The sequence below is a fragment of the Tamandua tetradactyla genome, chromosome 1 (assembly GCF_023851605.1).
Source record: "Tamandua tetradactyla isolate mTamTet1 chromosome 1, mTamTet1.pri, whole genome shotgun sequence".
Classification (NCBI taxonomy): domain Eukaryota; kingdom Metazoa; phylum Chordata; class Mammalia; order Pilosa; family Myrmecophagidae; genus Tamandua; species Tamandua tetradactyla.
The window spans coordinates 73,625,331-73,650,676 of NC_135327.1; the positions used below are offsets into that span (position 1 = coordinate 73,625,331).

At 41.0% G+C, this 25,346-nt stretch overlaps 1 protein-coding gene across 5 annotated transcripts in view; it reads right to left on the reverse strand.

The window, feature by feature from the left end:
- COBL (cordon-bleu WH2 repeat protein) overlaps positions 1 to 11,866 on the reverse strand; it is a 334,049-nt gene extending 322,183 nt beyond the window's left edge. For 4 of the 5 annotated variants that reach the window (XM_077119329.1, XM_077119324.1, XM_077119326.1 and 1 more), the window contains exon 1: positions 11,664 to 11,866. In XM_077119329.1, coding sequence (XP_076975444.1) covers positions 11,664 to 11,704 — 41 coding nt within the window. In that variant the 5' untranslated portion in view covers positions 11,705 to 11,866. Of the gene's footprint in view, positions 1 to 11,376; positions 11,465 to 11,663 lie in introns of those variants that run through there. The other variant, XM_077119316.1, reaches the window with a different exon arrangement.
- Between the last annotated feature and the right edge of the window lie 13,480 nt (positions 11,867 to 25,346).

Genomic DNA, 25,346 nt, shown 5'->3' on the forward strand with positions numbered 1-25,346 from the left:
TTGTTAAGGCGAGAGAAACATTCAGACCTAATTAACCCAATTAATACTTTTAAAATCAAATTGGGAGATTTGGCTCTGCTGAGAGATTCTACAAATTATTCTCCATGTGTGTCATGTTGTCAGAACACGTTAACCATGATGATCTAATAAGTGGTTTAGACACAGAGTGGGAGGGAGAGCATTTTCAACTCTACAGAAAACTAATTCTACATGATAATTATAGATGGCAAGATAAATGGGCGGGCAGATGGATGCAGAATCCTGGCAAGAAGCTCTGATGAGTGGCAAATGTCTCGATTCTGGCTACAGTGAACCTGTCTCTTTCCAAACAAATGGTTTGTTGATTGAACATTAGCAGATGTTGCTCTTAATAGCGTTCCACCCAACAACCCTGTATTTAGAGACCCAAAATTTAGCCACGTGAATAAAAGTATATTTTCTGATGCACTATCACTCCCACCCAAGACTTATTTTTAAATCCAACTCCCAAACCTTTAGGTTTGAAAAACCTGCCAGTCTGATTTCGGAATCTGCAGCTTGCGAAGTGTGGGAAGTTGGCTTTAACTTTATCTCTCTCTCTCTCTAGCTCTAGTTCTAGCTCTAGCTCTCTTTATCTCATACCCACACACATAAGCACACATGGATGCTTGTGTGCTTGTGTGTGCATGGATGCACACATGCACACACAGAGGGCTTTCCCATCAAGTTCCTTAACTTCAGTTTGCTATTGAATTATTTAATGGCTCAACTTTAATTGCATGTCATCAAGAAGTCAATACATTGGGTACTTGTCTTCTGTTCTCTGATCCCTAAGGCCACACAGAGAGATGATGCAGGATCCTTCTCATAGCTTTTAAGCAAGCTGTCTCTTCAACCTGTGTATCCCTTCCAAGCCAGCAGTAAGGCAGGAAGCTCTAGTCTTCATAGGCTAAGCTACTGGCAGGCCTGGCCTAGACTGCAACACTCTTCACCACCTTCCCAGACTCAGCACCTATCATGAGCAAGTGGAAGTGAAAGCAGACAGAGAACAGAGACATCACAGATGAAAGGAAGGTTAACATCCTGCTCTCTAAAACCCTGTTATCAACAGCCTCTAGGTTTACCATCTAAATGCCACTTAACCCAGGGATTTGGAGGGACCGTGGCTCTGTTCCATCCAAGTTCTCTTGGATCAAGGGTAGGTGCTGAAGAGCCTTCTACCATTTCCATGTTCATGGCTCCAGAAATGCAACTTGCCAAACAGGTGCTGCATCAAGTCCATCTTTGGCCAAATTATAGTGCTTTGTCCCATTTTTCATGATTTAGGCTCAGAGCAAAGTGAGAAAGCCTTTTTTTTTTTTCAGTAAGGACCAAAGAATTTTTAGGGCCACCCTTCTCAAGAATGCTGGGGCTCTTCTTGAGATGCTAATGGAAAACCCCCAGGCAAACCTTTTTCCCAAGCCTCTATTTTAATTACCACATGTGGTTAATGGGATGTAAGCAAATTAAAACTATAACTTCTGGACTGGACCCTAGAAGTAAAGGGCATGTCTTCTCCTTCTGTTGTCCCCTCCAGTGGTGAAAGCTGGAGCAGATGGAAGCTGCCTATTGGCCAGGGCAGAGTAACAAGATAGAAAGAAGTAGGTCCCTATTGATTGCAGCATTCTAATACCAGCCCTGGACTGCCAACAGGAGCTTTTACAGAGGGAGAGGTGGGTTATGTTCTCTTTAAACCACTACTGTATTGGTTTCTTTAACTAATACAGTTCCTGTATGTTCCTCAAAAGAAGAAATCGAATGGAATGGAAATCTTCAAAGAACAGGCTGCATAACTGGAGGCTGAGTTAAAGCATATTAGTCTTGAAATAGTTGGGTGTCAACTGATTTGTCTATTATGATATAGATCTGGCCAAAACAAAATTAAGCATCAATTTAAGAAACAGTTTAATTTTTTTAAAAGAAGGATTGAGAATATTCTGGAAATGCTTTGAATCATAGAATTTTGGAGCTCATATGTGCTATGCTTGTTTGGAGCTATCAGTACTCCAGAAAAGTCATGCCTTAATCCTAATCCAATCTTGGAAGGGGAAACTTTAATTAATCCTGATTCAATACTCTAGAGAGGAAACTTCTGAACAGAGGTTGTGAGTGTGAGCTTTTGATTAGATGGAGATGAGATGCCACCCATTCAAGATGGGTCTTGATTAGTTTATAGAGTCCTTTAAAAAGGGAAACATTTTAGAGAAAGCTCAGAGCCAATGTAGACCTTTGAAGATCAAGACAGAAAGAGCCAGAACCTGAGGAGAAGAAATTCTAAGCCCCAGCAGAAGCTAAGAAATGAACACAGAGTTGTGTCTTGGAGTTGCTAAGTGAAGGCCCACAGACACTTAGAGAGGAAACCCTTAGCATCAGAAGTTGGAATCAATGGAACCTGGAACAAGGACCAGCAGATGTGAACCACATGCTTTCCCAAACTACCCTTTCTTGAGCCAAGTTATCTTTCTCTGGACACCTTAATTAGGATGCATTTATGGCCTTAGAACTGTAAACTTGTACCTTATTAAATTCCCTTTACAAAAGCCATTCCATTTCTGGTATATAACATTCTGGCAGCTTAATAAACTAATACAGATTTTGGTACCAGAGAAGTAGGGTGCTGCTGCAGTTTGCAAAAACTAAACATGTTGAAACAGTTTTTTAAGTGTATAAGGGGAAGATTTTGGAAGAGCTGTGAGGGGCTAGATAGGGAAGGTCTAGATTGCTTTGAAGAGACTGTTGGTAGAAATGTGGAATCTAAAGATACTTCTGATAATGCTTTAGACAGAAATGATGAACACGCTGCTGCAAACTGGAAGGAAAGCATTCTTTGTGGATGGAAGGCAGAATTTGAAAGTAATGAACTTTGGATATTTGGCATAAGAAACTTCCAAACTAAATGTGAAAAGTGCAGTCTGGATCCTCCTTAAAGCTCATATTAAAATGCAAGAAGAGATAAGTTGAGAACTGAATGCTTGGGTATAAAAAAAAAAAAAAAACAGAAATTGGTGGTCTGGAAAATTTAGGGCCTCCCAAAAGTAAGACCTCAGTGAAAAGGGCCCTACGAGAGGATTTAACAAAACCTAGAACAAGTCAGCCATTTCAGGAAAAGCCAGGATTGGAAATGGAGTTATCCAGAAAGGATGTGTGGAAAGTCTTATTGTGTGATGGGCAGGATCCCTGTATATTAAACAGAAAACCAACAACAGTGTTCTGGGATCCATATAAATGGAACCACTGCCAGTCTGGACTAAAAGAGATAGAAAAGGGGTAAACTGAAGGAAAATTTACTTCAGATGCAAAACCACGGAAGCTAAGAGCTGAAGCCAAGAAACCTAGGGCCAGGAGAGCAGACCAACCCATATATGTGGAGAGGGTGAGTCTGCCCCAGGAGCAAAGGGCAGACTTTCTGCTTTGTTGCTCAGGAAGAGTTATGAGGTCCCAGGCACCAGAGAAGGTAGAGCATATAAACTAGGAATTGGCAGGAATCTGGCTGCCATCCCATTGCTCTGGAAGGGTTGAGCGTGAGCCCCAGAAATGGCAGAGATCGCAGGTGCTGCGCTGAAGCTTGGAAAGGGTGGAGCCGAGAAAACAGTGGTCCCTGCAACGTGCCCCAGTGTTGCCATTCACCACAGCACTTGGAGAGAGAGCACGGCCATTGTGCATTGTGTAGGCCCTTAGAAAGGGTGGGACTGCTGCTTTCTAAAGCCCCATGGGTATATGACTCTCAGACTTTGAAATTTAACAGAGTTTGCCCTGAAGGTTTTCGGAACTGTTTGGGTCTGATGAGCTCTGTTTACCTTTCGGTTTCTCCCTTTGGCAATGGAAGCATGTATCCTATGACTGCTGCTTGTATATTGGCAGCAGATAGCTTGTCCTGAGTTTCATAGGTCCAGACCAGAGAATTTTGCCTTAGAACAGAACATGCCTGTGGCAGACTTTGATGAGATTTTGTACTGCTTCTGACTTTGTATTGTATTTGTAATGCTACTGAAATGGTTTAAGGCTTTGGGATACTGTAATGGAATTAATATATTTTGTATATGGAAGGAACATGTCTTTTGTGGGGTCCAGAGGGTGGAATGTGCCGGTTTTGAAGCTATTATGTATGCCAGAAAAATCACGTTTTATTCCTGATTCAATCTTACAGGGGCAGCCATTTCTTAATCCTCGTTCAATACTGCTGCATGGAAACTCCTGATTAGATTATATTCAGAGATGTGGTACGCCCAATTGTGGATGCGACCTTCTGATTAGAAGGAGATGTGATGCCACCCATTCAAGATGGGTCTTGATTAGTTCACTAGAGTCCTTTAAAGGGGAGACATTTTAGAGAAATGTAGCTGTTTGGAGATCAATACAGAAGTAGCCAGAACCTGAAGAGAAGAAATGCTAAGCTCCAGCAGATGCTAAGCTAAGCGATGAAACCCAGAGTTGCATCCGAGGAGCTAAGTGAAGGCCCACAGATGTTTAGAGAGGAAACCCTTGGCATCAGAAGCTGGAAGCAACGGAACCTGGAACAAGGACCAGCAGATGCCAGCCATGTGACTTCCCAGACCACCCTTCCTTGAGCCAAGTTATCTTTCTCTGGATGCCTTAGTAAGGAAGTATTTATGGCCTTAGAACTGTAAACTTGTAACTTGTAAAATTCCCTTTTCAAAAGGCTTTCCATTTCTGGTATATTGCATTCCGGCAGCTTAACAAACAAATACATGTGCCTTGAGATTATGTTAGCCAATTCTCTCCATTGACAAACAGTAATAGAGCTAATGTATTGAATTCTGTGCTACACATTTAGGAAATAAAGAAGCATAGAGCAATAGCCTAGCCTCCGAGAAGTTCAATTCTTTTGAGAGCCATGTAATCAAACTTGCATTCCTAATCCCATATGAGGATTCCTGACATGATGCTGAGGCCCCACAAGGACAAAAATTGGACAGCTCATCTCTCCCCAAGGGGAGGAGCTCCTAGAAGACCTCATGCAAGCCCCCCGCCCCCCAGCTAAAGCATGTGAAGAATGACTGGGAATCATTCTAGGAGAGGAGAAGCCTCCAGGCATAGCAGAAAAAGTAGGAGACAACAGGTATGCTGGGAATGACTGGTACCTCAAGGCAAATGGACAAGGACCAATACCAGAATTATGCAGTCCCATACATGACCACTGATCCCACAGGGCTACTTCAATCTAAAGTAATTAAAATTTAAAATTCAGTTCTTCAGTTGCAGTAGCCTCATTTCAAGGGGTCCCACGTTTCGTCACCACAGAACATTTTATTAGGCAACACCGTAATGGAGAAAGAAGCAGCAGGAACCATATCACAAAGGGCCCACAGGCTAGTTAAGAAGGGTAAATTTAATCTCACACAACTGACTCAAATGTTATTATTGCTGAGTGAGTGTGCTTGCCACTAACCTGCTCTGACTGTCTTTGCTAGGAGCAGGTCAGAGGGGATTAAAGAACAGGCAGAAGGCAGTCTGAATTAGGAAAAGATAACCTGTCTGGGCCAGAGGGGCAATGCCTCAGAGGTGTGTGCAAGCACATCCACACGTGTATACTGGGAAAGGACACCCAGGCACTCTCAAGAAGAGGACAGCATGCTGCCCTCTAAGTAGAGGTGGCTGGGGAGCACCCTTAAGGCAATGGTCCCCCATATGGGTTCTTGGGCATCAGAGAGGAGGGGTGATGTGGAGAGAAGGAGTAAGGTCCATGAACCACCCAGGTGGTCCATGAACCATCCTGAGTTAGCTGGCTTATCTTTGGGGATCTGTGTCCTACTTTCCTTGAAAAGGGACAGGGACTTCAAGGATTTACCTGAATCTGTCAGTGGCTTTTAAGAAGCCATCACTTGGTTTGGTGCAGGTGGGGATGGGATCTAAAATAGCCTTTGTGCAAAAAAGCGTTTGTGACCTAGGAATCTGTCAAATCAAATGTGCCTAAATAAAACACATTTTGACAGGTGCTTGAACACCTTTTCCTTTCTCTCTCTCTCTTTTTTTAACTTTTTAAATTGTATGATATAATATATATATAAAGCAAAGAAAGAAAAAGTAATAGTTTTCAAAGCACTCTTCAACAAGTAGTTACAGGACAGATCCCAGAGTTTGTCGTGGGCTATCATATGATCCTCTCAGATTTTCCTTCTAGCTGCTCCAGAACATTGAAGTCTAGAAGGAATAAATATCTCTCTCTCTCGTGGGGGGTATGGGTAGGCTCCAGGAATTGAACCCACGTCTCCAGCATGGCAGGCAAGAATTGTGCCACTGTGCCACCATTGTACCACCCTCTTTCTCTCTTTTTTAAAAATAAAAAATGTCCTTGAATTGATTGTGGTGATGACTGCACAACTATGTGATGAAACTGTGAGCCAATAATTGTATACTTTGGATGGGTTTGGGTGTGAACATATCTTAGTAAAATTTTCATATGCAAATCATTACAAAAATAAAGCACAAGAACAGCTCATTAAAAAAAAAAAGATCTTGGTTGGAGTGTTTATTCAAATTAGACTTGCACCTGTAGAAGACATGGTCCTGGTAAGGAATAGCTCACTACCAAATGAGGGAGAACCGACAAGCACATTAAAAACCTCTAGGCTACAAAGTGTCTCCCAGCTGGGGAAAAGTGATCTTTCTCCAGTTGAGCCTGGCAGCTCCCAAGGACTACAGAACAAACTGGAGGACTAGCTAGGTAAAGTGATCCACGAAGGGGCATGCTCAGAAGCATGGGGGCTGTCCCTGAGACAGGCAGTAAAACCCCAAAAATCTATTTTTCGAAATCCATTGTCATTTTGTCACATCGGAATACATAAAATCTAGCCTAGAATGAATAATATCAGGTCTTGAAAACAATTACCATCATCAGTTCTGCAAAAAACTAAGGAAACCACATAAAGTACACAAGAGAGAGAACTTTAATACCAATTACAGGAGGAGAGGAGAGAATTAAAGAATTATTGAAACATGAAAAAAAGTGATATGAGTTACGCATCAAATGAGGCATTGAGAATCAGCAAGTAGGACCTGAATAAAAAAGAAACTCTCAGTGGAACAAAATGAAAGTGGAGAAAGCAAAGGTGTATTATTGGGGGTAGTACTAAAGTTTAAAACAGATTTAAGTAAATGAAAATCATAAAAGTATAAAAAATATTATCAGTAATATAAATCAAAATTAAACATTTAAGTATAAAGATTAAGGTAAACAATGTTTTTAGCGGGCCATGAAAAATCAAATCTCCGTTCTGTTATAGTATAAGGTAACTGAAAAAATGCACAGCTAAAATTAACCGACACATAAAATCCATAGACCCATAATTAAATGTGGATCAGACAGAAGGAAGGGATCTATACAATAAATACACAAAACACCTACCAAATGATTTTACTTAGTCTAAATCAGACACAAGTGTTCCTATACTTTAAATTGGTAAAGCCCTGATCTATTTGGTATCAAAAATTTCTGACCATTTCTTTGAAATTTTAGATCAACTGCAAAAAACTGATTGCTAATAACTTTAAATAAAAATTAAAAGCACACAAGGTTTAGAAACCTAAACTATTCATTACAGTGTACGGATGTAATCCATAATCATTGTGTTCTTAATAATTATGGAAGCATTCCTGAATGCACATAAATTGTGACTTAATATCCAAGTTCCCAAATTAACAAAGCCACAGTACCTAGACTCATCAGCTTGCAGGGGCTGCTACTGTGCCTAGGTCTCCAAGGACACCCCAATAATTATCTGCACCCCATGTGCACAGGGAACGTCATAGAGAGAAATAGAAGGGCACACAAGGACCTGCAGGTTGGCATTACTGAAGCCTAGAAAGACTCAATGTCTTTACAAATATTTTTATACAAACGTTTAATCATACTTTAGTTTCATAGTCCTTACACAACCCGTAAGAAATATTACAATTGTTCTAGGATTATTTGATATCCTAAGAGGAAAATGCCCAACCCTCCCAATGTATTCATAAATTATAATAATAAAAAAATAATTCCTAGGCCAACTTGTCAGTTTACATTGAGCCATACCTAAATATTTCATTCTTAAAAGAAATAAATGGTTAAATTATGACTCATTCAGTAATAATAGTAATAATAACTAACCAGCATTAAAAATATAGCTTAAGTTGGATGGGAAAAATTAATGTAACAAGTGATTATTCATGCTATGATTTTAAAGAAAAAACCGTAAACATGCTCTCTAACACACAAGTCAAAAGCAAAAAAGGCTTAAAAACTTCAACTTCTTGTTATGGTGTGCAGTTATTAATATTTCCCTAATATTGGTATATGTATAAGGGTTTTAAGTGGAAAATAACATTGCGGCCAGCCCATATTTGCTCTTGAGAGGAGCAGATCCTTTGTACCTAATATTATGTTGGGTTTTGACAGGACTATATAACTCAAGTTACCCACCCCCATTAATTTTGTTGGAAAATTATTTAATTCAGTTATCAGAATAAGGAAGAAATACAAATTTATTCGGAGAGATAAGTGATATCTATGTCAACGCGAAGCTCACTTCTTGATGAGCTCCATTATCAAAGCCTAGCTGATTTTTGCATAAGGACACGACTTGGGGGCAGCCATTGACTAAATGGAGCAGCTGTTTTGACATTTCATGCCATCAGAGACTATTTCATTCTTCAGAAATACGTTCCCTCCATAGGAAAAAAAAAGCTTTCTGCCCCTTATTCTTACAAGGTTCAGTGAGAAATTTAATGACTGGGACAGAGCCCACAAACATCCAAACAGATAAACTACAAGAGAACAGATGAACCTATAAAGTATGGACTTAATTATATGTTAAATCCTCACCAAAACATAATGTGCCATAATATTTATTCTAGAATATTTCTGCCAAATTATTATGTCAATTGAGTCCTAAAATTCCTTAAAAGTCACATCAAGTCTGACTTGGTTTTGTAAATGTCCTCCTTCCAAAAAGCATACTTTGCTTAGACAAAGTTAGTCATAAGCCATTATTTTAATGGTATTACTAATAAAATCACACAAGTTCAATCCAAATGAAAATTTAACTTGTATTTAGCAAAGATAGCTAATAATTATCTAAATAACTTAGATATACAATCAGTGAGTTTGCATCCACTAACTTATCTATCCCTCCAATTACCCTCAAGAAAGGCTTTTGCAGACCTTCTTTTATAACATGAAATCTTAATTTAATTCATCTTTCCAATCCAGTCAGTTTCTACACAATGCAAGAATAAGTTGTAGTTTCAGTCAACAGCAACACAAATTCATCAAAAAGTCCTTTGCCATCATGTAGGAAAATGACAGCTTACTAAAAGTTTGCTTTTATAACCAACTGTTGCAGCATCAGATTAAAACCAAGTTTCCTTCAAGCACATGGTAAACACTTTCTTATCCTAAGCAATAGAGGAGCAGGTACAGAAAAGAAGAAACTGTAATTTCAATGAAGAACCAATAGAATCTCAGTGCTTTCAATAATATACCAAAGCCAGAAATTTCACACCCATATTTATTCTTTATGAAAGGCAAGTAATACACTTAAATAATATAAAATACCCCAAAACCCAAACAGCATTTCCTGTCTTAGATTTTAAGAGATACAATAGCTTATGTATTAAACATGTAATTTTTGTCTCAAAATGCATTGCCATGTTCTTTGTGCCTTATCACTGAAGCAAATAAAATAAATGACAAATGATAAAAAAATAATTGCGAGTAACAGAAGTTACAAATAACGTGTTCACAGTTCCTGGACAAAGTTCAAACCAGCAGTTAAGACACTGGGGACATGCATGCGGGTAGAATCAAATGCATCAATAATAATTTCATGTTATATCCAAGCAAAAGTCTATCTAGTTCTCCTTTGGGGGCTCAGATGTGAAGACCAATAAGAGTTCTGCAAAACATTGTGAAGAAACCAGGCACTACTGTCACTTCTTAGTTATCTAGCACCAGACTGGAAAAGGGGCCTCAATCCTAAAATACATGGGTTCATTTCTATAATCAGACTCCTTTAAAGGGTTTACAATGCCATTTGAATGCAATTTTTCTGAGCTCTGAAAAGTTTTCACCTTCATATGTATCTGCAAGTAATAGTGACAAAAATGATTCTTTCAGCTGTGCAGTCTCATTAAATAGGCCATGAACATGATTGATTTAAAGGTAATTCCGTTACACATCATCCCATTATTTTCTATAATGCATTATAGAAAAGCATTTCCTATACTGATTTTCTTTTGGGGGGGGGGGTTGTTCATTCAGTGCAAATTACATAACCACCATTAAGCCCTCTACCAAAAAAAAAAAAAGTTTTGTTTTTTTTTTCAGACATTCCTCAGCCTCAGGATTATTTGATTTGTTAACCTGCCTCACTTTTTCTGGCATTAAAAGGAGAGTGAAAAAGAAAAGTCAGTTTGACCACCTTTTACAGAGTTTGGCAACACACGGCACATGGGCATTGGGGCAGGGCAGGGTGAGTCAGTGGGGCACAACTGCAAAAGAAAAGAGGGTTGTTGATCCCAAATTGCCTTCTTCAAGTCCAGTTGCTCAGACGGAAACTGGGCCCATTTCGTAAGCAGGTGCAGGGCCCACCCCAAGGACTCATTCCATTTGCGAGACTCATCACGCATTTGCTCAAGGCAAGCCCGAGAGTTCAGAAGGTCCGAAGAGCACCCGCTGGAGTAGACAATCGCCGCAAAGACATGGCTCCAGCACCGGGATCCAGGCGACAATGTGCCGGCTCACGATATAGGAGATTTGAAGATCAGCTGGATCTCCGGGTTAAAGGATGGGGTCCTTTGAACTGAGTTAGGGACACTGCTCTTACTGCGAGTAAAATTCGGAATGTTGACAGAAAATCCCTACTCGTAAGGTGCAGGGATGGGAAACAGAAACATGGAACGGTTTGGGCAGAAGTAGACTCACCAAGAGGTGAGTAAATCCAGTGCTGAGGTCCCTAACCCCACCCGTGCCCCTTTTCACTCTCAAAGGAAAATCCCAGAAAAGGAACGTGATGAGGAGGGGGAGTAGTTGTCATGAAAACCTCCTGGGCCAGTGCCCTGTACACAAACCTACCGAGGACGCTGAGACCAAAGGCCCGGAGGGCACCTAACACTCCGTTTATGCTGCGGGACAAAGCGGGGACAGCGGGGCGGGATACTGTGACCCGGTGACGGCTGACTTGACTCGAACAAGGTCATAGGGCAAGTCAGAGCACAGCGGGAGTCAGAAGAAACCACGTCTCCCACCACCGTCCCCGCCCCAGGTCAAACACCCAGAGGTGGCACAAGAAGGCCCCGAGTTCGGTGCGGGGTCTGCCTGCCAGGACCCCATAAAAGCGCGCGCGCCCACAAACTCACCCCGCGCGAAAACAGATCTCCGGCCCTGGGCGGGACACGGTTAACCGGGTGACAACCCGGGCGCGGGGAGTACACCACCCTCGAGCAGGACGAGCAGCCGCCGGAGCCGCGGGAACAGCCTGCCAGGGTCCCCGGCGCACACTCCGGGTCCCCCCGCACGGCGTCACGGGCCGAAGGGAACCGAGAAAGGGCGACGCTCACGGGTGCGCGCGGGGCCCGATCCCGGCCTCCGCGCCGCGCAAAGCCCCCTCCTCTCTGGAAGCTCGCCCGCCCGCGCGCCCGCTTACCCGGTGGGGGGCTTGGCTGCCAAGGCGGGCGGCGTGTCCATGGCGCCAGAGGCGGGCGCGGGGCGAGGGGTTCACGGCCCGACCGAGTCAGGCGCGTCTGAGCGCCGCCGCCGCCGCCGCGCTCATTCACTTTTTCCGCGCTGACCCATCGTCCTCCCCCGCGGGGCCGGCGAGGACAGCGGCAGAGCCGAGAGGGCGGCGGGGGCTGGAACCGCCCTGGAAAGGGGGGAGGGAGGGGCTCGCAGCCGGGGCGGGGGCGTAGGGAGCAAGGTATGCCGCGCTCCCGCCCCGCTGGCACCCCCGCGCCAGCCCCGGCCCCGCCTCCGCCTGTCCGCGCTGCTTCCAGGGCTCGCGTCCGCGGAAAAGTCCCGAGGGTACCTGGGGCGCCCCTACCCAACCTGGGGGGGTCACCCCGCGCCGGCCTCTACGCCCCTCTCCTGGCTTCTTCAGGCTTCCCCTCCGCAAGGAGGGCGTGCGCCCCGCTCTGGGCGGAGTTGCGGAGTCCTGAGGCCTGGGACCCGCAAGGGCCAGGCACTGGGCAGGAGAAGCTGGGGCTGTGGGCACCCCTGGCAGCGAGAGACAGTGCGCAGGCGAGGTGTGAGGACCAGCGCGAAAGGGCTGAGGTTTGCAGGATGAGAAGTGGGTGTCAGGTGCCGCTCTCTCTGCCCTGAACCCAATAGAACCCTCATTCGGGTAACCTTTAGTGCAGTGGTGCCCGAAGTGTGGGCCCGGAGGAGCAGCGTCAGTAGAGCCTGAGACCTTGTTAGAAATGCAGATTCTGGGCTCCACCCTGTCCTACTGAATCAGAAACTTTGAGGGTGGGGCCCAGCAATGCTTGTTTTAAGGAGAGCTCCAGTTGAATGCGAGCTCAAATTTGAGAACCCTGATCTGTTGATTGCTTGTTGTAGCTCAGGACAGCCCTGTGAGTACAGTGAACCCTGATCTGTTGATTGCTTGTTGTAGCTCAGGACAGCCCTGTGAGTACAGTGTTGGCAGAAATGCCCACAGAGGCAGCACTAGTTGGAATCAAGAGCAAGCGATTTTCTTAGAAAGCTCAGGAGAGCGCTGGAGGACCTTTAGCCTTCCCATCTCTGTGAGTAGTCCTTGCAGTGCCTACATGTTTTAAGGCCTGAAACTGTCCTAACTTCATCCCTACACCCCCTCCGAGCCTTCTCCATGTTTCTCCAAACCCATTCCATAGCAATAAAAAAAGATAAAAGTTATTATCAAAGTCTAACTACAAATATGGCACTTTCATGTGGTTCCAACAAGTGGAATATTAGGGCAACAAGATACAGGATCAACTGAGTCTACATAAGCTACCAACTTGCAGTGTAGCCCAGCCTCCCAGTTCTTGAAATGCACGGACACTCTTGCATGTCATCTCCAGGCCTCTGCCGGGAAAGCTCTTCCTGCCTGTATTCTGGACCTGCTCCTGCACATCCTCCTGACTCTGCTAGCAGTCATCTCTCAAGAGAGGCCTTTCCTGACCCCGAGAGTCTGCATTTCTAACAGACACCCTGGCTGATGCAAAGGCCGCTGGTCCAGGGGCCGCGCTTTGAGTGGTGAAGGCTTACAGACAGACACGTTAATTTCAGGCCTGACCTCCCACCCTCCCCCACTTGCTAGTACTGCCTGGAACAAGTTTCTTCACTTACTTAAGCTTTAATTCCCTCGTCAGTAAAATTTAGCAATCAAGGGATGGATCCAGGTCTTGCTGGACCTAAATCTCATGCAATTTTGAGGATTCATCAGAATGTATGTGTGTTTAATACAAATTGAGCTTCCAAAGTGAAGATTTATTTTGAATGAGAAAGTTAATCATGACAAATTACAATTTTTAAAGGTTGACATCCTACAAGATAACCAAATAGCCTCTAGGTTATGGGTACCAGGGAGTGGCATTGCAATAATTTTGCCTCCCCGGAATACTAACTGTATCTACCTCATAAGGTCAGTGTGAGAACTAAATGAGAAGGTGCATTTAAATGGCTTGCTGTGGTACCTGGCACTTGTAAGTAATCTTCCATTTTAACTCTTCTTGTTCAGACTTTCTTTTCATTTGCTGTCAAGTGCATAGTTCCCTTAATCACTGGACAGCAAGGAATACTGCCGCCTTGTATAGCCATTTAACCAGAGGCAAAGCCCAGCAAGCAACTTTGTTGTCCTCCACTCTGTTTATTTAAGGGAAGCCTAGCAGGTGTGAATGTCACCTGAGGTTGTACAGGACAGAAGGAGTCTTGGAAGCAGCACATCCTTCCAGGAGAACTGGGTACCTTTTGCCTGTGCGATTGAAGGGGTTAAAATGGTCATGTGTACAACATCTATTTTCCCATCCTGCATGCTTTGGGGCTTGATGTAAATCCTCTGCTCTAGAAATTCTTTCTTGGGCATGGAGGCTCTAGTTTTCTTACAGCTGCCTGAGTAAAATTTGAATTATTAAGTGGAGGTTACTCTCGGCACTTCAGGATAGCCTGTTACAGTGACCGAGCTGCCTTGCCAGTGTCTGCAGTGAGGAGTCAGAATTAGGCACAGGAGACTGGTGGGAAAGGATTCAGAAGAATGGAAGAAAACAATATGTGTGGGCCTTAGCATCTTATACCTTAGCTTAACATTTTCAAGGTTCATCTATGTTTTAGCATGCACCAATATCTCATTCCTTTTTTATGGCTGAATAATATTCCATTGTATGGATATACCACATTTTATTTTCCCACTCATCGATTCATAGACATTTGGTAGTTTCTATTTTTTTGCTATAATGAATAATGCTGCTATGGATATTAGTGTTCAAGTTTCTGTGTGAACATATGCTTTCACATCTCTGGAGTATAAACCTAGGAGTAGAATTGCTGAGTCATACGGTGATTCCAGTTTTTACTGTGAAACTGTTCTCCAAAGTGGCTGGGTCATTTTAAATTCCTACCAACAATGTTTGAGAATTTCAGTTTCTCAACATTCACAACAATTTCTATGATTTTCTCTTCATCCTGGTGGGTATGAGGAGAGACATGTCATTATGTTTGTTAATTATATTTCCCTAATGGCCATCAACGTTGAGAATTTTTTGATGTGCCTATGGCTATTTGTTTATCTTCTTTGGATTAATGGCTATTTAAGTCTTTTGTCTATTTAAAAAATTATGCGACTATTAATTGTTGAGCTGTGAAAGGTCTTTATACATTCTGGATAGAAGTCCTTTATAAGATATGATTTATAGATATCTTCCCCCATATTGTGGATTTTCTTTCACTTTCTTGATGGTGTCCTTTGAAGCACAAAATTTTTAAATTTTGATATAGTCAAATTTATGTGTTTTTTTTTTCCTTTTGTTGCTTGGAGTTTTGTTGCCATAGCTAAGAAACCACTGCTTAATCCAAGGTCTCTTTTGGAGAGTATCATTTCTGCCTTTTAAAAATTTATAGTATATTTTCTGAGACTCATCAAAAATCTCAAGTCTGTGAGCTGAATCTATTCTTTATCTCTGATTCCTTTCTTTTGGTCCATCCCCCAGCATTCATGTAAACACACACTTTGTTGTTTCTCCCTCTCTTTGTGTAATAATTCTAATAATAATTCTAATAATCTAATAATCACCTTCCTGTAGCCCAGTAGGTACTAATGCATGTTGACTAAACCATTGACTATGTCAATAGCTAACAAATAAGGGCAGTTAGTAGGAGCCAGACATTATATGACTCTCTTTACCAAGCCTAGTCATTTAATCTTTGAATCTTTAAATGATCCAAAAGATGAGTTCTATTATCGCCCCCATTTTACAGATGAGAAAACTAAGTCTGAGAGAAGGTGATTAACTCACCCACAGTTACACAGAACAAGAATCCCTGCACAGGCAATGTTACCCCAGACCCTCTCTTCTTCACCATTCCACAAACAATTTCTTTAACCCATGCCCCACACCAAACTCTCCTTTGAATGGATTTGATGCAGAAGAGCTGAGTCTCAGAACCCACCCTGTCTCTAGCAATGAGCATTTGTCAGCAAATGTGTGCTGAACTCATTGCCAAGTGACAACTATTGTTTGGTATTATTATTATTATTACGTTCAGGCTACTGTAGACTAGGAAACCCCTGTTTTGAAATAAACATACTCTCTAGGAATATTGCCTCAGACCTTTGATGTGTAGGTCTGGCTATCCTGCCTCTTTGTCATGAAGTTTTTATTTTGGCCCCAGCTGTCATGCTATTTCTCTCCCAGGAAATCATATGAAGAGCCACGCTTTCCCATCTTGTACTGTCATGAAGAAGCGTCTCTTCGTTTTCTTGGCGAGATATTCAACCAGTGAACTTACGCAACACACACCTACACCCTCAGCCCACGCAAGGATTATGCAATTGGGTTTAGGATTCCTTGCAGTGTTTTCTGGAAATATGAGCCTCTTCAGAACATGTATCTAGAGAGATTTGACTCAAGAGAATTTTCTGACCTGGGCTGATGTATTTGTTGTCTTTACAGACAGTTTTGTGTAAAAGACCTTGCCTGGTTTCAGATCCGAGGAAGGCTGAAAGTATACTGCAGAACAAGACTATGTCCTTCCTGTTTGTTCAGTTTCGTTAAATTCTGATGTCATTCCAAAAACCAGAGCTGGAATCAGCAGCATTCCATATTGCCTTTCATACTGCCCTGTATATGAAAAACTCTTATCTAGCATGGGTTGAGAGTGGAGGTATCTGGTGAGTGTAATCTAACTACTAATTTCTCAGTTTTGGTTTGTGGTTTTGAATATTAGTAGCTCCATGGTGCCAACCATGGCCCAGGGGGGTCACTTCATCTTTGTACTGAGCTTATGGGCTACATTTGCCAAGCAGAAATGAGGGAATAGGTTATGTGTTCCTGAATTCCCAGATATTTTATTAAACCTGCACTGTGTTTACCTTCAGTCACAGTCAGGCAGGTCTGAGCATGCCGAAAGGACAGAGGTCGATTGCTGAGACTCCTGTTTCTTCAAGTTTGACTGTAAATGTTTGGAAGTGAATGGAGGTGATGGTAGCACAGTACTGTGAGGGTAACTAGCAGCCCAGAAGTACAGGTGTGATTGTGGTTGAAAGGGGAGATTTAGGGTTGTGGTTATCACTAGAAAGAAAGCTACAGGATAAAATATGAGGCCGTAAAACATAGTGACGCCTGTTATGAATGATGACTGTGGTTAATTCCACAAATAGAAGAATGTTCTTACATGAACTAGAACAAATGTATGTCACTGTTACAAGGTATTAATAATAGGGTGCTTTATGGGTAAAAATACAAGGGATGCAAACTATGGAGCATAGTTAACAGTAACATTGTAGTATCTTGCATCAGTTGCAACAAAGGTATTAGATCAATGCTGAGTCTCAATATAGAGGGGTATAAGGTGTATGGGATTTTTTTTCTTTTTTTTTGGCACTGTGAGAATGCTGTCAAATTGACTGTGGCGATGACTATAGTGATGAATGCATAACTCTGTGACAATATCAAGGAGCATTGATTGTGCATTTTGCTGGATTGTATGTATGTGAATAAATCTGTTTTTAAAAAGAGAGAGAGAGAGAGACTGAGACTGGGGATGGAGGAACTCCCAGAAGGATTTCATCCTACGGGTTGAAACAAAGAAGCACAAAAGCACCTCTGGAACAAGACACTCTGTCATTAGTAGAATGTGCACAAGTGGGGGAAATTCTGAACCTAATAAAGTGTCATTCAGAGTCCCAGGATGGCTCCAGCCAGCCCAGGAGCAACAGCCCCTGAGTGTGAAGGATGGCCTGGCAGCAGAGGCAGCTGTGGATACCAGTGCCCAGGTATGCCAACAGCAGCACCGAGAGACAGAGCTGGCCCAGGATGCCCTGTGAATGCACCTGGTATGATGAGAGTACCAGCCTGGCAGTGCAGTATAGACGTCCCTGGGAGCATCCCAGAATTCTCAGTGGTTTGGCGTTCCCCAAGTATAACGGCATAGAGGCAGGAAAATTCTCGTTGGACATTATTGTAACTTTCAAACTAGAGCAGCCTAGGAAATTCCTATTTTTTAATAAATATAGTCCAGGGCTATTTCCTGAGATCTTCAAGGATCTGCAGAATCTCTCAAGAACCATAACTGTGGGGAGAGGCCTCTGCTTCCCATGCATGCTTTCATGACACGAGTTCACAGCCTGTTTAATTGGCAATTTGTTACACATGCACAAGACACTAACACAATTTTCATGCCTTACAAGGGCACCACACACAGCCTGCTAAGTCACACGCAGCATCGCTGAGCTGAGATGTGGCTCTGGAGGAAACACAGTAGTCCTCACGAGCCAAAGGACTCCTGCTGGTGTTCCTTGAGCTGTGCATATTTCCAGCTTCCCATTTGTCAGGACTCCTGGACTTTTTAAAAAAATGATAAAAGCAAAACAAAATGTCGAATCTGTGCAGACCAAGGGGCGATGTTATACAATCTTGCGATCCTGTTTGTTCTTTTGTTTTGCTCATTGGAAGAAAAGTAAAGTCGGGGAGGTTGGGTGTCAGAAAGACAAATGGGAATATAAGATGCAGCATGCTGAGACTGTGCAGAAATACCTCCTGTCTACATTCCCAGGTTAAAAATTTACCTGTGCTACAAATGTAGCCGACCTCTGGAGTGTTTACTCCTCTGTACATATTACTTTTGTTTTTCCAGTTAATTACCTGAATGTCACATGCCTTTTTGGTGGCATCTCCCCACTTTGAGCCTCATCCACTTTTGAATTATCCAAGAACCTCATGGGATAGATAAGAGATGGAGGGCAGATCTCTCTCAGAGTCCATCGGTGCTGTGATTTCTCACTGCCAAATTGTGTAGATGTAGGGGCTCTTTCCCCTAGAAACCCATGGACACCCAGCCAGATTCCAACTGGGACCACAGGCTTTCTCTGATGGAGGCTGGTTCAGGTTGTTTTTATTTGGATTTTCCAAGTTGCAGCTCCTATCAACTAGTTATTTTTAGGTACACCCAGGGTTCTTCCTAGGGCCCATACCAGATTCTATAGTCAAGGGATTCAAGACCACCTCTCATCCCATCTCCTGGCTCCACGCCAACCTGGGTGAGATAATGGATGGAAGCCACTCAGAACACAGCAGTTCTTACCACAGTCACTTCTCTGGGGCCAAAGGGACCCACTAGTTCTATGTTGGAATAAATAATAAAAAATAATAGCAAGATTCTGAGAAGAATCTTGGTGGCTCCTTGCCTGAACTTTGATTCAGCTGTTCACCTCTCTAAAGAAGAGAGAAAGCAAATCCACTTGGCCAGAGGTGTATCCAGTGGGCTCATTCAAACTGGATGGGCAGTGACTTTAATTAACTGCCCAGTTGTGTAAAGTTCAAGCAGGATTTAAGCACCTTCATGTGAGATTGCAGGGGAGCAGGGAATGGGATGCCAGGGCCTCCAGGTCTGGGTTCTATGGAGCTCCACTCTAAGTGGTAACAAGTGAAAGATTCAGAAAATGACAAAGGGACATAGCAGTGAGCATTGAGTAACTTGGCTATCTGTACTTCTTTTTTTGTTCCTGTTACTGATGAACAGTAAGAGTTTCTACTGAAGGTACCTTCTTGCCATGTGTTCTCGGTTCCTTAACTTACCTGAGAGATCATCACCCAACTGCCAGTGAAGGAACAGCCTGGCTCTCTGCTGGACTGGCTCCATAGTTTGCAAGGCCCAGTGCAAGATGAAAACACAGGACTCTTTGTTCAAAAATCATGGGGGAAAGTGCTAAGAAATATAAAAGCACTAAAACTGAAATAAAAGGCTTTTTCCTTTCTTCTGTGGTTGCTCATGACATCTCATGGTGTTTTTTATTTGCTGTTTACTCCCATTTTCAGAAAAGGAAATTCAAAAATTTAAATCAATAACATTAATTTTACTGTCTCTCTTTCTCTTGTACAATGCCAGTCTGAAATGCAAATATAAGATAAATTAACTTGAGGGATCATCGAATTGACACAGTTTGTGTCCCATAGCTTGTACATTCTTCATTCTTATCAGAACAGTGGAAACACTGCTGAAAACTAACTCAGTGATTTTCATTTCACTTCTTGATACGCAAACATTCTACCAACACCTCTATCTTCAGCTTACTGATGAGTAGGAAAGGACTGATAGGAAAAGGAACCACGGCTTGTCCTATTTTTCCCTTTCTTTCTAGGTCACTATCTTAACGTGAGTGGTTGGCTACTCACCTACCAAATGTAAGTCAACAGATGTTTCGGAAAAGACAAAAAATGCATGGCTTCTCAGTGTTAGCCTCACTTAACAAGGAAAGTGTCTTGTGAGTTTGTCCTGTTACTTTACTGGCAAAGGAATTTATGTATGGATGTATGCACGTATGCAATAAGTTACTATGCATTTATGTGTGTAGTATATATATGTATCTCCCACCAAAGTACCTTTTTGTATGGGAGGAGTGATCTATTGCATAGATGTCAGTTAAGGACACTCTGAAAAAAAAAAAAAAGAGCATACTAATACAAAGGTTTAGTGCTCAGACCTGGAGGTGTCTTAGATTCCTAAAGCTACTGTAACAAAGTTCCAAAATCTGGGTGGCTTAATACAATAGGAATTTATTGTCTCACAGTTCTGAAGGCCAGAAGTCTGAAATCAAGATGTCGGCGCAGCCATGTTTTAACTGAAGTCTGTAGAGAAAAATCTGTCCCGTGACTCTTTGGATCGTTTGCTGTCATTCCATGGCATCCTTCCTCTGTCTTTCTCTTCATCTGTATCCAAACCTCCCTCTCCTTCTAAACACACCAGTCATATTGGATCCTAATCCCAAGCTCACCCTCCTGTAGCTTGGCCTCATCTTAATTCATCACATCTTCAAAAATCCTATTTCCAAACAGGATCACATTCATGGGACCAAGGGTTAGGACTTGAACATGACTTAATTATTATTATTATTATTTTTGTGGAGGGACCACAATTCAATTAATAAGAGTAAGGGATGCTACTATAAAATGTTTATTTCCATTGATTGCAAGTGAAACTCAACCTCTTTATTTCAGTTACACCTTGTAAGTGTGTATATGTGAGTGAATGTGTTACATTAGAGTGTCTATAATTGAGAGGAGACTGAGGGAAAGATATTTTCTTTCCCAACTATAATCTTGATATAGAGTTTTGAGAGTCTATAGGGATAGCTCTCTAAGCAGTGTCTTGAGTTTTAGAACCAGAGAGAATTGAAGTACATTTCCCAGGTGGAGAAATGGCTTCTCCAAGTTACAAAACAGTAAAAGTTAGTCCTAATCAGCTTCATCATACTCCTGGCTAGGAACAAATAAATGTATTTGTGGATGTAACTGGCTGTGGTAACTCTAAGATAGCTGTTTTTAAACCACTACCAATCAAAACACACACACACCACACAAATTGCTAGGTTCTAATGTTTATCACTTCAAATGAAATGCTTAGGAAGTATATTGAAATATTTCACTGTGGTTACTTCTTTAACTATATATACTTCTTTATATAAGAAAGAGAGTGAATAGCTGGAAAAATTCTAAACTTCAAATAATGAGTGATAAATTCCAGATACCTTTCCTGTGGTGGTCCATTATCATTTCTTGGTCCTGTGAGTGAAAAAAAAATGTGGAGTGTTAAGTTTAGTCAGCCCCCAGTTTCGGACTTTTATTCCTTCTTCATTGTCTGCTCATTTGAGAGTTTATGTTGATAGTATTAGCAGAAAGATATGATTTTAGAGCCAAGAACAAATCCTAGAGCCATTTTCAGAAATCTAGTTTAACCTGCCTGACTTATCTTAAATACCCCAGGGACAGATGGAGTGGTGACAATGCATATATCAGCAAGGAACAAAGCAGGTTCTTCCCTTCCTTGAGCCAAGCCAGAATACGGCCCAGCAATTTCACAATAATCTGATCAATAGCCCAGGCACCCATGATTTCTCATTGGCCTGGCTGTGACAGCCTCCCACAGCCTCTCTTTCTCCTGCACCTCTATTCCACCATCCACACTGCCTTAGGAATGAGCTCATAAAGCATGAGACCATCTCAAGTCAGCAGTCACCAACACTCTCCTCACACTTCTTACAATTTCTCACTGGCTCTCCATTGCCTAAAAAAATCAAGTTGAGGGTGGGCCACGGTGGCTCAGTGGCAAGAACGCTTGCCTGCCATGCCAGAGGACCCGGGTTCATTTCCTGGTGCTTGCCCATGGGGGGAAAAAAAAATCAAGTTGAAACATATGTGTGCATGAAAAATTTATGAATTTGGCCTCCATTTAACCTTTCTGCTTTCTGATGGGATTGGAAACAATAGGCTGGGGTCATCATCAGACTAGTTATTCAGGGGTAGGGTTCATTTGGGTACCAACACCAAGAATGTTGGCAGACAGAGAATCCAATCCAAGGAAAACAAACAAACAAACAAAAGAAAACCTCCTAGGAGGCAGTCATTAGCAGAGTTAAGAAAAAGAAATAGACAAGAGTAGGGCCCTAAGTGAGAGATCAAATCTATGAGGAAGTGCTGGATGAAATTGAAGACAATCAAGGAATGGCCTAGGCGACTGCCCTGAATGGAACTGAGAAATTTGCCTTGAATTCAGTTTTGGCAAGTGTGTAGGGTGAGGGGGTTGGGCTGGCTTAAAGGCAGGAAGTCAGGGCTGATGGCTGCCGATTCCTCTTCCCCGTCTCTTACCTCCTACTTCTTACATTCATACCAATGGCATTTTGAAATCATTTCTCTTCCCGTGAAGAATGTGCCCCAGGTTTTTGTATTTTCAGTCTCTCTTCCCAGAACACCTTTAGCTGCTCCAAAACACCTGCAGTCTGTTTCCCTTTTTTTTTTTCGTATGACCCTTGGGGCATTATCTCTTCCTTCTTAGATCTAGCCTAGGATCATGTATTTAATTGTCTCTTTAGTCTCTTTCTTTTTAATCATGAAAACATATATACAACATAAAATTTCCCTAATCAGCTCCAACCATAGCCCTAGATTATGTGGGACCAGATCTTAGACTTTTGCAAAGCAGTCAGAAATTTTGACTTAAGTGAATTTCCCAATTTCTGAATGTTGAATTTATTTAAGCATTTTAAAATACCCCATGGATTAAAACAGATATATATGCAGGGCAAATACAGCCAGAACCTTCCAGTTTTCAACCTCCAGGAAAGGAGAATGCTGAAGGCTAAAAATCCCCATGTTAGCATTTATTGTACTTTTAAGTACAAGTCAGATAGAACAACAACAGATGTACATTCTTCTCAAGTACACATGAATATCTATCAAGATAGAAAATATTCTGGGCCATAAAATAAACTCAAAATATGTAAAGGATGCAAGTCATATAAAGTATGTTCTCTAACCACAATGGAATTGTACTAAAAAAATAAATAAAATAAAAATCTGGAAAATCCCTAAAATTTGGAAACTAAATAATATACTTCTATATAACCCAGTGGTCAAATAAGAAGCCAAAATTGAAATTAGAAAATATTTTGAACTGAATGAAAATGTATAAAAATAGGTGGGATTCCAATAAATCAGTACTTGAGGAAAATATATTTAGTAATAAACACCTACATTAGAAAAGAAGAAAGGACTACCTATCAAGACCTCAGTTTCCAATTTAAGAGACTAGAGAAAAGTAAAGCAAATTAAATCCAAACCAAGCAGATGAAGTGAAACAATGAAGATCAGAGCTGAAACAACTGAAATAGAAAACAAGACAAAAATGCAGAGAAAATCAGTGAAACCAAAAGCCAATAGAGATGATCAATAAAATTAAAAAACCTCTAGACAAATTGATCAGGAAAAAAAAAAAGAAAAGGTATAAATTACCAATAATAGGTATGAGAGAGGTGGCACCCCTATAGATTCTACAGATATTAGAAGAGAAAAATGAAACATTTTATAAGCTACTTGATGGTAACAGATTTGACAATTTAAATAAACTGGACAAATTTCATGAGAGACTGAAGCTACTAAAGTGCATTCAGGAAGCATAAGTCAAAATCTTTATATCAATTAAACATATTCAATTTGTAGTTAAAATCCTTCCCACAAAGAAAATTCCAAGTCCAGACGTTTACACTGGTGAATTCCACAATATATTCTATAATTCCAATTGTAAAAAAAATCCCCTGAAAATTGAAGAGGAGGGAATATTTTCAACTCATTCAAAGAGACCAGCATTACTCTGATAGCAAAATCAGAGAAAGATATTACAAGAGAAAATAAATAATTAAATAAATAAAATCCTACAATCATAGCAAATGCCCTTTCATAAACACAAATATAAAACTTCTTAAATTTTAGCTAATTGAATACAATAATGTATAAAAAGCATAAAAAATCATGACTGAGTGAATTTATCTTGGCAATGAAAAGTTGGTTCAATATTTAAAAATCAGTGTATTTCATCTTTTTAAAAATTACTTTTATTGATAAATCTTAACATACAAACGTACAAACATGTTTGAGGAAAATATACCATAGTATACCAAATATACCAAAAATATACCAAAGAGGAAAATATACCAAATATTTCATACATGGTGTATAATCAGTGGCTCACAGTATCATCACATGGTTGTGTATTCATCACCATGATAATTTTTTTTAGAACATTTGCATCACTCCAGAAAAAGAAATAAAAAAGAAAAAAAAAAGAAAAAGCTCATATATCCCTCCCTCTCATTGACCATTAGTATTTCCTTCTACTCGCTTTATTTTAACTTTTGTCCCCCATTATCTGTTTATTTATTTTTTGTCCGTATTTTTTATTCATCTGTTCATACCCTAGATAAAAGGAGCTACCAGACACTAGGTTTTCACAATCACACAATCACATAGTGTATTTCATCTTAATAAAAGAAAAAAAAATCATGTGATAATCTCAATTACTGCAGAAAAAGCATTGATGAAATTCAAACATCCATTCCAGATTTAAGGAAAAAAAGCTTCTCAGCAAATTAGGAATAAAAGGCAGTAAATTTTATTGCTTTTTAAATAAAAATCAAATTTTTTTTAAAATTTGAACTTGATAAAATGTATTTATGAAATACCTATAGTAAACATCATACTTAATGGTGAAAGTGGATACCTTCCCCTTAAGATCAAGAACAAGGAAAGGATATCTGACCTAACCACTTTTTTTCACCATGTACTGAAAATAGCCATATCAGTGAAGTAGGAAAAATGAAAGTAAAAAACAATCCAAATTAAAATCTGTCTTTATTCACATATATGATATACATGACTGTTCATGTAAAATATCAAAATGAAACTACAAAAAACTACTATATGTAATAAGATATTTTTATTAAGGTTAAAGTATACAAGATAAGTATGAGAATTAAATGCCTATCTATATGTTAGCAACAAATCACAGGAAATTGAAATTAGCAAAATAATATCACTTAAAATAACATTAAATACAAAACATTTAGGGCCAAATCTGACAAAAGATGTACAATACTTGAATTCTGAAAACTACAAAATATGTGTAAGGAAATGATGGAAGAACTAAATAAATGGAAAGATATACTATGTCCATGGGGCAGAAAACTAGTACTTTTAGGACGTACGTTCTCCCAAAATTGATCTATAGAGTCCATGGAAATCTCAATGAAAATCCCAGCAGACTTCCTTGCAGAAACTGACAAGCTAATTCTAAAATTTATATGTTAGTGCACTAGACCTAGAATAGCCAA